Source organism: Emydura macquarii, unplaced genomic scaffold, assembly GCF_026122565.2.
Source record: "Emydura macquarii macquarii isolate MOO-44397 ecotype Brisbane River unplaced genomic scaffold, CSIRO-AGI_Emac_v2 contig_3580, whole genome shotgun sequence".
NCBI classification, from domain to species: Eukaryota; Metazoa; Chordata; order Testudines; family Chelidae; genus Emydura; species Emydura macquarii.
Genome location: NW_027133717.1, coordinates 1 through 12,276, shown reverse-complemented (window position 1 = coordinate 12,276; position 12,276 = coordinate 1). Strand labels below are relative to the sequence as shown.

Below are 12,276 nucleotides of genomic sequence, written 5' to 3'. Positions count from 1 at the left end.
CAAAATATATTGTTCACACTGAAATGAATTTTTTCAGGTTTTTGTTTCAGTGGGAAAAAACTAAAAAATACCATTTTTAGTCAATCCACAATGAAAGTATTTTGGATTTTTCAAGTCAGTTATTCACTCAGCTGTAATAGAGAGCAAAGGGGCAACAGTTGTCTCGCCAGGCCTTCACTGCTGTTAATGCCCCTTAGTGCCAGGCACTACACAGACACACAGCGAGAGGTGGTACTTTCCCTGAAGAGCTCAGTCGAAAGAGGCGAAGTGGTGGTGCTGGGAAACTGAGAAATAGAGAAGGGGAGTGACTTGCCTGAGATCAGTGTGCAGAACTAGGAATAGAATCCAGGTTTCCTGAGTCCTAGCCTTCTAACCATGAGAATCACATTGCTTCCCCATTTAAGGTTCCCCTCTGCAAGGATTCTCTCTCATCCCCCAATCCAGAAATGTAAAATACAACAGCAAAGTCCGATCTTTCCAATACACTGCAGTTTAATAAAATTACAGCAAGGTGAATTTTTTGGCTGATTTTTTATTGGTGAAAATGCAGATTTGATTACAAATTCAAAACATTTTGTGACTTTGTGCTGATTTCACCAAATTGTTTGTTAAAAACAGTTCTGAAAAAATCTAAATTATATTAGAAAAAATATCATAAAAATAAATATCAATATTATGTATCACAATTATAAAAACTAAAAATAAAATTCTGCCAAAACAAAGACATGAGCTGGTAATTTAAGCTACCCACTCCGTCTCATTTTTTTGAAGAACATTCTCACATTCGAGATCTTTGGGCCAGCTGTTGTAAGTCAGGGTCACTCCTTCAGAGTCGAGGGAGCTGTGCTGATTTGTCCCAGCTGAGAACCTGGTCCAACATGTTCACGGCTTCAAAACAAAGAAAGAAAAAGAAAAAGATGACTCTGAGGACAGCAGTTTTTTTTCATCTAATAAATCACTAATTGTAAAGAACAGAGCCCGCACTGGTGTCAATTGTCTGTAGCTCCAGGGGAGTCAAAGGGGACACCCCAGCTCGGGTAAGCTAGTGATAGCACCACTGGAGTTGGTGCAGCCAGCCCTGCAAGTGGGGTAAATAGGTCACTGCTCTGTGATGTCAAATTCAACTCAGTTTCTCTCCCACTATTATTGTACTGATGCTCTCCAAATAGACAGTTGGAGTCACAGCTACATTACTCCAGTTTTTACACTGGTGTAATTCTATTTCAGCCAAACTGGGCTTAATTCTCATTTACATCAGAGCCTCTTTAGATACATCTGGTATCCTAAAGTGACCTTAAATAGGTTGTAAGTTACACTGAAACCCAAGAACTTTATCCCGCTGGAGCCCTTGCAAAGGGTTCCCCGGTGCAGACGAAAAATGATTTCATTGCAGTTATGCTGGTGTAAAACTGGAGTCATGCAGTTGTCAGTCAGGTATGGAGATTAATGGAACAAAGCTATTGGGCCAGATCTTCAGCTGGTGTAAATCTAACATGAAACAGGAGTAACCTGGCAGAGAATGCACCCTGCTGCTCTTCTCCAAAGTAATAAAGAATGACGTACAGGGAGACGGCAATATGAGGAACTCCTGGCAAATTTCGTGTCTGGTGCTGTCCTGCCGCATCTGCTCAGCGCTACTGTCCTTCTCCAGATATGTAACCTCTTAAGTCAGCATCAGCACAACCTGCAATGACACCAGTTCACCGTGGACTTGGGACTGTAGGGATCTGCAGCTGTGCAACTGAAGCACAAAGTGCATCGTTAAGATGCCCGAGTTCTTCCAAACACTCACCCAAACTCACAGTGTGCCCGTCTCTCCTGCACCCTGGTGGCAGGCTGGGGAGGGAAATGGGGACACAGACTGCTGCTTTCCAGGTCAAGGGGAAAGTTTTGCTGCTCTGCAGAGTTTTGTTGTTTTAGTCGTATGCCGCAATATCCTGGCTCAGAGTTCTGGTAGGATCGGCCTGCTGGGGGGAGAAATGGATTAGACAGGCAGATAGAAAGATGCATGCTGTGAATAGCAGGTGAGAGCAAGAGAACATACCTTTCCTAGGCCAGAGAAAGAGCTCTGTGTAAACTCAAAAGCTGGTCTCTTTCCCCTCTATTCAGCATTGGTAAGGCTGCATTTAGAGTATTGTGTCCAGGTTTGGGCCCCCCACTACAAAAAGGATGTAGACAAGTTGGAGAGAGTCCAGCGGAGGGCAACAAAAATGATTAGGGGGCTGGAGCACAAGATTTATGAGGAGAGGCTGAGGAAATTGGGCTTGTTTAGTCTGCAAAAGAGAAGAATGAGGGGGGATATGATAGCAGCCTTTAACTACCTGAAAGGGTGTTCCAGGGAGGATGGGGCTAGGCTGTTCTTGGTGGTGGCAGATGACAGAACAAGGAGCAACGGTCTCAAGTTGCAGCGGGGGAGGTCTAGGTTGGACATTAGGAAAAAGTTTTCCAGTAGGAGGGTGGTGAAGCAGTGGAATGGGTTAGCTAGGGAGGTGGTGGAATCTCCATCTTTAGAGGTTTTTAAGCTGAGGCTTGACAAAGCCCTGGCTGGGATGATATAGCTGAGGTTAGTCCTGCTTTGAGCAGGGGGTTGGACTAGATGACCTCCTGAGGTCCCTTCCAACTCTAATATTCTATGATTCTATGATTCTAACAGCAATTGGCCCAATGAAAGATATGACCCTCATCCACATTGTGTCTCTAACGTTGTGGGGTCAAAACAGCTACAGCAACACTGCAAACCATTAGATGGATGGGTGTGCGGGGGGATAGACAGACAGACAGACGTGGATGGTATCTCACCTGGGGAGCTGAGCCTGCCCACCTCTGACTGCTGGTTTCCACTCTAAAGAAGTTCACCCTCCATTCATTTCACACGTTTCTTGCAGGGGGCCGGTCCCCATGCTGGGGGAAGAGTGTGGAGGTCCCGTGTTTGAGAAGGAATCAGGAGATTTAGAGGCAGTGAGTGTTTGTACAGCACCTGGCACCATGGGGCTGTGGTTCATGCCTAGGACTCCTGTGCCCAACTGCAGTACAAACAACCCGTAATGAGAATTGGAGGTGAAGGAAGGGAGCCCCTGTATGTGCAAAGCTGCTGCAGCGCTGAATGGATGAGGTGGGATGGGGATGACCAGCCACTAGATGGCAGGCGAGGATCATCAATGGGGAATCTCACACAAGGGTTCGCTTTGGTTTTGAAAGCTGGAATTTCCAAGGCATTAAAGATGCTGACTGGCACCTCGTGGGGTTTTCAGAAGCCCTGCCCACCAAACTCCTACTGACTCCAATAGGAGTTAGGAACCTCATTTGCTCAGGTGCTGTGAAAATCCCTCTCATTTCTGAGCTGCATCCTTGATCACCTCAGTACCTGGCAAATCTCATCCCGAGTGACTGAGCCCAGGCCACAAAGAGTCAGTGGCAGAGGAAGGAACTGAACGGCTGTCTCCTGAGTCCCAGAGTGTTACCCTATCCCTCCAACAGAGCTTCGCATCACAGAGAGTGCAGGGTTCTAAGTGTGGTCTCCCAGTGCTGCACCTAGAGGGACTCTTTGTGCTTTGAACCGGAAGGGGGAGGAGAAAGGACGATTCAAAGAAGCAGCCCTCAAGGCCCAGAGAACCTGCAGTTTTAAGACACAGCTCACCCCCTGCCATGACTCAGCTCCTTGAGGCAGGGAAAGGCGACATGGTCTTGCTTTGACTGGCAGTCCTGGTGGGGTATGCAAAACTCGGTGAGGGGTGTCTTTCACCACAGGGGGAATCTGAGCTACTGAGGGTCCCCGCTAGCCTTTGAGAGGAAACTGCCCAGCGTCCCAGGCCAGTGATGGAATTGTTCACTGCAGCAATTGTGCCAACAGAGGTGGGGCGGCAGATGTGAAAGGACAGCGAGCCAGGGAAATAAAAGTGTCTTTGCTAGAGAGAGAGAGAAATTGTGAGGGGCTGGATAGAATGGTGGATTCTGCAGAAGGAAGCTCCAATAGACTGACAGAGGGATAGGCAGAGAGATGAGCTCTTGAAGAAGGAAGGCTGGTTAGACAGGTAAACGGATGGACAGGCTAGGTTCTGCAGAAGGACAGATGGATGGACAGGGGTTGGTGTGCATGGGACAGATATAAACTGCACCTGGAAGGATAGCTAGCTAGCTAGACAGACAGACAGATAGGTAGGTGAGAGTGTGTCTGGGGATGGATAGCCACAGACACAGGAAAGCAGTATAACAACGAAGCCTTGCCTTTACAGGACATGGTCAGGAGTCCGTGTTCCAGTCCCCTCCTGCCCTGACAATGGCAGCCGGACGCAGTGTCACGCTGAACTGTAATTTTTCCACCAGCGATGGTTTTCCGTATCTCTTCTGGTACCAGCAGCTCCCGCGCCAGCCCCCCCAGGTGCTTATTCAGGTGGACAAATCCCAGCTTCGCAGGGAACCCGGGCGACTCTCCGCAGAATTACACATGAGGAATTACAGCGTCACCCCGGTGATCTGGGATGTAGCTCTCCGGGACAGCGCTGGGTATCTCTGTGCACTGAGCCCCACACGGAGGGAAGGCAGCCTGGGACTCGACACAGAATGGGGAGGGTGGAGTCTGGCTCAATGCTTGCATTGAACAGTCAGAGAGAAAAAAGACAAGGCAAGAGAGAGCGAGACAAACACAGAGAGGGGTGATGGAGACAGCCAGACACAGAGAAAGGAAAGAGACAGCCAGCCAGAGAGAGGTGACGGAGACAACCAGCCAGACCAGAAGGATGATAGAGACCGGCAGATATCACAGATGGGCACAACATGTTTTAGAAATAATTTGTATCCTAGTGTGGACAGCCCCCAAGTGTGAGTGCGTGTGTGTGCATACCATCTGAGTTGTGTGTGTGTGGTTTTCATGGGAGTGTGTTAATGTGTGTTGTGCACATGTGTGGTATCTGTGTGTCTGTGTATTTGAATGGCCTGTGTGAGTGGTGTCTGAGTATATTGTATTGTGTTTATCTGTGTGTGTATGTCTAGGAGTTAGTGTCCTGTCTAGAGGTGTTCTGTCTGTTTTGTGTGTGTAAATGTGCTGTCTGTGTTTGTGGCGTGGGGTCTGTGTGTGTTGTGTGTTCTCTCTGTGAGGGGAGTGTGTGTATTGCACACTACATTTGTAACAAAAACATGATGCTAGCGTGACACATCTACAAATCCCTTCTGTTGACTACTCAGTATAACAGGCTCAGCGGGGGGAATGGAGTGAGGGAGGGAAGGAAGGTATCCCTTCTAGAACCACCTGCCTGGGGCATTTTTATCCTCCAGCCACTGGTGCTGGGTGACAGGAGGGGAATCTTTCCCTCTGCCACAGGGAGAAGGTGGAGTTGTGCCTGCAGGATTGCACGTCCTGAGTGAAATCCCCACTGTGCACCGAGGATGGTTCTGGGCCTGGGCATGAGTTAGACCCTGGCAAGGAAGGATGAGCATCTCCACCCTATTTCAGTTCAATTCTGGCTCTGCCACAGACTCCCTGTGACACCCTGGGCCAGTCCTGGAAGCTGGGATTTTCAAAGGGACGGTGGAAGGTTCTGTAATATTTGTATGAACACACTGAGTGACTCAGTTTCCCTACTCAGTTTGTGTTGCGACCCATGAGGTGTGAAAGGGTTTATTTATCCTGTGGGGAGAGGGGAGGCAAGCGGTGGGGTGCAGGTTTGGATTGGTGTGAATAAAATTATCAAAGACTGTGACCATCTCTGAATGACATTGCCTGAGAGGGACGACAGAGGACCAAGGAGCGGGCATTGACTTTTACTGCCTGGGAGCCCCAGGAAGAAGAAGATGTGAACACAGCAGGCAGGGAATGCGACAGGAGAGAAAGAGGCGAGGTGTGAGGCAAAGGATTGTGTGCGCAGGGCAGAGAGAGATGGACTCCAGGAGGCTTTGGCCCAGAAGGGCAGGGTGAGAATGCTAACATGGACTTTGAGTGAAGTTTTGCTTCTCCCTTCTAGCCTCAGGACGCCTCACTCCTGGATCCCAGCTGAATAATACATGCTGACTTGTTTTCCCAAGGCTGCCCCTCTGGTGCCATGGCTCCCAGGAGGGGTGAAGCTTTTTCCAGGGGTCTGAACTCATCAGGATGCGCTACACAGACACTGCAGGAAACGGGCCCAGTCTCAGCGGAGTGGAGGTGCATGGCTTGTCCTTGCAAAAGACTGGAGGCCCAGGGTTTAATACATGGAAGGAGGCCCTTAGAGAGAAATTGTACAGCGGGGAGGCTTCTCATGCACTCTAAACAGGGAACATCACAGGATTTGAGTGCCCAGCCTCTGGAACAATCCTAGCCTTAGTGACTAGAAAGATGGCTGGATTGGGAGGGGTTATTTTTGCAGCAAAATATCCTGAGCCCCATCGAACACAGGAAATATCCAGAGGTGGCAGGCAGAGCGCTGTGTTAGCTGCATCACCCTGTATGAGGGAGTCAGATGTTTGCACCGTTTGAAGTGAAACAGTAAGTTTGATTGTTGGGTCAAAGGGGCTGGTTGGCAGGTGTCAGAAGGAGAAAGAGAGAGACAGTGTCAGACCGATAGAGACATACAGAGAGAGACAGGGAAAGCAAGCAAGAGGTGTGGGTGTGGAGAGAGAGAGGTTTGACCTGACGATTGTGGGAGAAGGTGAATGACTTTTTTTCCCGACCACGAGGAGACTTTCAGTTCTGCTTTTCATCTTGGTGAGTGGGATTTTCAAGCTGTTTGTCTGTTTCCAGTCTAGATTTGAATGTTGAGTTTCCCAGGCGGTGATGGGTTCTTCCTCCCTCACTTTCTGCCTCTCTTCCCGCAGCGGCTTAAAGATGGGTCCTGGCCCAGGTTTTCCAGCTCCCTCAGATCACGTGTGTGGAAGGAGAAAGGATCTTGATCTCATGCAGCCAAAACGCCACCTCCCACAACTCAATGTCTTGGTACAAACAGCCCCGGCAGGGCCCTGGGTGCTGAGCTTTCTAGGGACTGGGTGTGATGGCTCCTCCACCGCTGGAGAACTCACCATGGCTGTAGACAAGTCCTCCCGCTCCACCAGCCTCACCCGAGATGGCGTGAGAGATGCTGGCATCTACTACTGTGCAGTGAGAGACACAGCGAGGGGAACCCAGCTGCCAGCTGGGCAGAAACCCTGCCCAAGGGCTTCCTGCCAACTCCGTTCACAGTATGGCTGCGTTCCCCGGCCAAGCTGCGCTTATTGACAGCAGCTGGGGATCTGCCCCATTGACTTCAGGGGGGCTACAGACCAATTTACACCAGCAGGGATCTGACATGGACTCCATCGGTGTTACACTGATTTACACCAGCTAAGGAGTTAACCGCTGGAGGCCCAGGACCTTTTAGTGTGGGAAGAATTTGACACGGTCTTTTTGGCTGGAATTTTCAGAGTAGCCTAAGGGAGTGAGGCACCCAATTCAATAGGATAGGAGTACCTAACTCCCTTAAACTCCTTTGGCACTGTGTTACCAACCAAAACCTCGAGAGGGCACTGAGTGCTTGATTAAAACAACGCTTCCCGCACAAACTCCCTTTAGCAGTTTAAGGTGTAAAAATCCCCCTCTTCAGAGTTTAGAGCCATCTCCAGAGGATGGGGCTAGGAGGAAGCTTCCTTTCCTGGCAGCTCATCACATGACTGCTCCCTGCAGGGTTTCCTCACACCTTCCTCTAATGCAGGTGGCCCATTATCCCCATCTGCTAACTGGAAAACAGATGATGCAAAGTGCTGGTTAACTGCTCCCTCCTCTCAGGTCTCAGACTGGGAGAGGAAAGTTGCCCAAGGGCTGAACTCCCAAAGGCCAGGCCGGAGAGCAACATAAATGCTCCTGCAGCTGGAGATCATGGATGATTCTGGAGTCACTGTGGTGGCTGTGTCAATGCTATGCAGGTCTTGTGTGCAACGGCTACCCTGTCATTAAAAGAGAGCATCTCCTCCAAGTCAGAATAATGAACAGGTCTCAGCCTCTTTGGGTATATAGGATCTGCTTCAATGTCTGCAGGTGGAGCAAAGTGGGGAGAAAGGGCTAAAGACTTCCACTGCACGGTGACTGTGTGACTCTTGGCTAAGGCACCGAGTGTGAGGTTCTGGAGTAGCCTTCTAGTCTATTTCATCCCCTTCACTTTGTCTCTTTGACACTCTCTCTCTCTCCATTTCTATCTCCCATTCTCTCTCTCTCTCTTTCTCCAAATCTATGTGGCAGCTTGGGTAGACTGGAGCTCTGAGCGGGTACAGAACATTCTCAGTCTTAGATGCTTGACTGGTTGGTACTTGCTCACATGCTCCCAGTCAAACTGATCACCAGATTTGGGAGTCAGTAAGAAATTTTCCGCCAGGTTAGATTTGCAGGGATCTTGGGTTTTTTTCCACCTTCTTCTGCAGCATGGGGGGATTGTGTCACCTGCTGGGACCAGCCAAGTATATCTCACTGTGTCAGGCATTGATGATGCCTGGGCCTCTCCTGTTCTCTGCCTGAGTCACAACTGTTTAGTCTTCGGACGTCTGAAGAAGTGCTTTGGTTTAAGTGAAATTGTTGGCCTCAGTGTGGGGTATATTTAATGGCCTGTGATGTACAGGAGGTCAGACTAGATTATCTAGTAAACCCTTCGGGCCTTAAACTCTATGAAAATCTCTCTCTCTCACCTTCAACGTGCAGTGTCTCTCTCTCTCTCTCTCTCCACACAAAGAGGATAATTTTGCATTATCATACTGAAGTATTTTGGAGGTTTCTTTCGGTCTTGCACTCTCTCTGGGAAGGTACTTAGGAGTCAACTAAATTCATGATCCAATTCATGATAATTTGCTTTCCTTTTATTAATTTTTCTTTGGCTCTCTGATACCACGGTGATGGATGAGCTATAAGAACTGAATAGAATAGAAGATAGTTGAATAGAAAAGAAGAAAGGAAAATAGAATTGAGTAGAATTGACCAAATATGGGTCCTGATTCTCCACTCACTTCCAGCAAACGTATGCGGGTTAGAAAGGTTTACCCTTTGAGAGTAAAACTTGTGGAGTACAAAGGAATAAACAAACCATAATTTATTGAGATTGCTAATCTGGCTGCATTCTCTCTATACCTCCAGGAATTACCCCGTCTCGCATGGAAATGGAGAATCGCACTGTGGTGTCAGAATTCATTTTGTTAGGGATACCCAACACCAAAGGCAAGGAGACCATCCTCTTCATCAGCTTCTTAGCTTTCTACCTCTGCACCCGGCTGGGCAACTTGCTCATTTTATCAGCCATCCTCGGTGACTCCTGCCTGCACACCCCCATGTACTTCTTCCTCTGCACTCTCTCCGTGCTGGACATTGGATTCGCCTCCATCAGCACCCCAAAATTGCTGGTCAGTCTCTGGGCCAAGAGTAGAACCATCTTGCTGGGAGGGTGCATGTCCCAGGTCATCTTCTACCAGTTCCTAGGCAGAACCGAGTGCCTGCTTTGCATCATCATGGCTATTGACAGGTATGTGGACATCTGCCACCCGCTGCGCTACCTGATCATCATGAACTGGAGGGTGTGCGCCATCCTGGCTGCTGGCACCTGGGTCACCAGCTCCTTCCACGCTACCATTCTCACCAGCCTGACCTTCACACTGCCCTACTGCGGGCCCAATGTGGTGGACTATTTCTTCTGTGACGTCTTCCCCATGGTGAAGCTGACCTGCGTGGACACGTACGTCACCGAGACCGTGAGCTTCACCAGTATTGGCATGGTGCCCATGACCTGCTTCCTCCTCATCTTCATGTCCTACATCAGGATTGCTGACTCCGTGGTGAGAATGCGCAGTGCTGAGCGCCGTCGGAAAGCGGTTTCCACTTGTGCATCGCACCTGACTGTGGTATGCTTCTTCTTTGGGCCCTGTGCCCTCCTCTACACCCAGCCGTCCCTGAGCAACGTGCTGGCTACCCCCACTCAGATCTTTTGTAACGTGGTCACCCCGATTCTTAATCTGGCCATCTACACGCTGAGGAATAAGGAAGTCAAGGCAGCATTCAGGAAAATGAAAGGGGGCTAATCCCAGTCCTGCAAAAATGCTAGCTGAAATCGAATGTCTTCCAATAGAGGTGGTCAGGAAGTCAACGGATTTATGCCAGGGTTAGGTTAGAATTAGGAAGGAGGTCAGTGGAGTTACTCCAGGGTTAGAGTTAGATTAATGGATTATAGGGCCAAAAGGGACCACTGTGATCATCTGGGTCAGACCAATGGTCCATCTAGCCCAGTATCCGGTCTTCCAGCAGTGTCCCCTAGAACATGCCTTTTAGAAAAACATCATTCTTGATATTAAAATTGTCCTCGATGGAGACTCCATTAAAGCATTCGAACAAATTACCAAGGATCAAATTACTCTCTTTATTGAAAATGTATGCAGTATATCCAGTCTGAATTTGTCTACCTTCAACTTCCAGCTATTGGATCATGTTAGACCATTCTCTGGTAGGCTGAAGAGCCTATTATTAAGTATCTGTTCCCCATGTAGATACTTACAGGAGGTAATCAAGTTACCCCTTGACCGGCTTTTTGTTAAGGTAAATAGCTCGAACTCTTTAAGTCTATCGCTATAACACACGTTTTTTAATCCTTCAGTTATTCGCATAGTTCTTCTCTGAATCCTCTCCAATTTAGAAGCACACTTCTTGAACTGTGAACCCAAGAACTGGATAGAGTATACCATCAGCAGTTGCATCAGTGCCAAATCTAGAGGTAAAAGAACCTTTCTGCTCATACTCGAGATTCCTCCTCTATGCACTAGGATTACGTTAGTTTTTTGGCCACAGTGTCTCATTGCGAGCTTAGGTTCAGCTGATTTTCCACCACGACTGCCCAATCTTTTTCAGAGTCAATGCTTCCCAGGATACAGTCCCCCATCCCATAAGCATGGCCTAGATTCTTTGCTCCCAGATGTATATGTCTACATTTCACCGTATTAAAATACACATGGTTTGCTTGACCCGCCCTTACCAAGAGATCCAGACTGTTGAGAAGGTTGGTGGAGTTATTCCGGGTTTAAGATTAGGTTTAGGATGGAAGTCAATGGAGTTTTCCAGGACTAATGAGGAGGACATGGGTGTTTTCCTAGGAGTAGGGAAAAGGTCAAAGGAATTTTCTCTTATTGAGGTTGGGCTGAAGGCAGTTAGGTTATGCTAAGGGTCAGGTTACACATGAAATCAATAAAATTACCCAGGCTTTGGGTGAGGTAGGAAGTGAATATATTTATGTCAGGGTTAGTATTAGAGTTTGGCAGGAAGTTAGACAAGTGACAATCTCTCTGGGGCTCAGTTCCCCACCTGAGGCATTGTGGTACAAATCACTCTTTTCTCCCACCCATTTGTCCTGTAAGCTCTCCGGGGCAGGGTCTGTCTCTCACCGGTGTGGGTGCAGTGCCCATTACCCTCTAATGGCCTTCTATCAAATAATAATAATAATAATAATATTTTTGTGAATTGTCATCAACTCTTATGAAGTGAAGTTTGCCAATTAATAAAAAAAAAAAAGGAAAGAACCCAAGTGCAGAAAGGCTATGAGCCATGTGCTTGTCCTTTTTCCCTGCAGGACAGTCCACACCTATCACAACTTCCCAGAATTGAAAACAGCTCCACGGAGGGAGGAGCGCCCCTCCTGAGTTGCCTGCACCACTCCCTGCACTGCAGCTCCCCTTTGCACTGCCGGGGCTCAGCCTGAATTTTCTCTGCCATTGTCCAGGAAACCAATTTCCAAAGAGACACAAACCCAGAAGAGGGCGACTGAGCAAAGAGAACTTGGAATGGAAGAGAGGCACAAAGCCGTGGACATTGGACTCCAAAAGAAGCTGTAACTTCTGATGGACAAAGGGGAAGCTGCGTTGACCTCCAGGCCCTGGGCACTGGATGGCTCCAGAGGGAGAAGGACGGAGAGGAGGTGGCTATAGTGTTTAGTAACTGAGAACTGTATCAGCTCAACACACCTACATTTAAAGAATCCATGGGATTATTTGCAAAGCATTATCTTGTGGCTAGGACAAAGGAGTGGGACACAGGAGATCTGGGTTCAAGTACAGGTTCTGTGCAAGATTCCCTATTTGATCTTGAGTAACTCACTGAATTGCTTTGTGCCTCAGTTTCTCCATCTGTTAAACAGGCATCATTAAATCCTTTGTTCCCTTCCATCCATTAAATGTGTATCCATTTCAGACAATGACAGTGTCTTATTATGTGTCCGCACAACACCCAGCAGAAAAGGCACACATCTGAGTTCCCATCTGTAGGTGCTACCAAATACTGATAAGAATCAGAGGTGACCCAGGGTGGGTGCATGAGGG

General features: G+C 48.3%; 1 protein-coding gene across 1 annotated transcript; it reads left to right on the top strand.

The window, feature by feature from the left end:
- Window positions 1-9,078: 9,078 nt before the first annotated feature.
- LOC137145568 (olfactory receptor 10D3-like) lies at window positions 9,079-9,996 on the top strand. Its single transcript, XM_067536413.1, has one exon. The coding sequence runs from the start codon at window positions 9,079-9,081 to the stop codon at window positions 9,994-9,996; it is 918 nt and encodes a 305-aa protein (XP_067392514.1).
- Window positions 9,997-12,276: the final 2,280 nt, after the last annotated feature.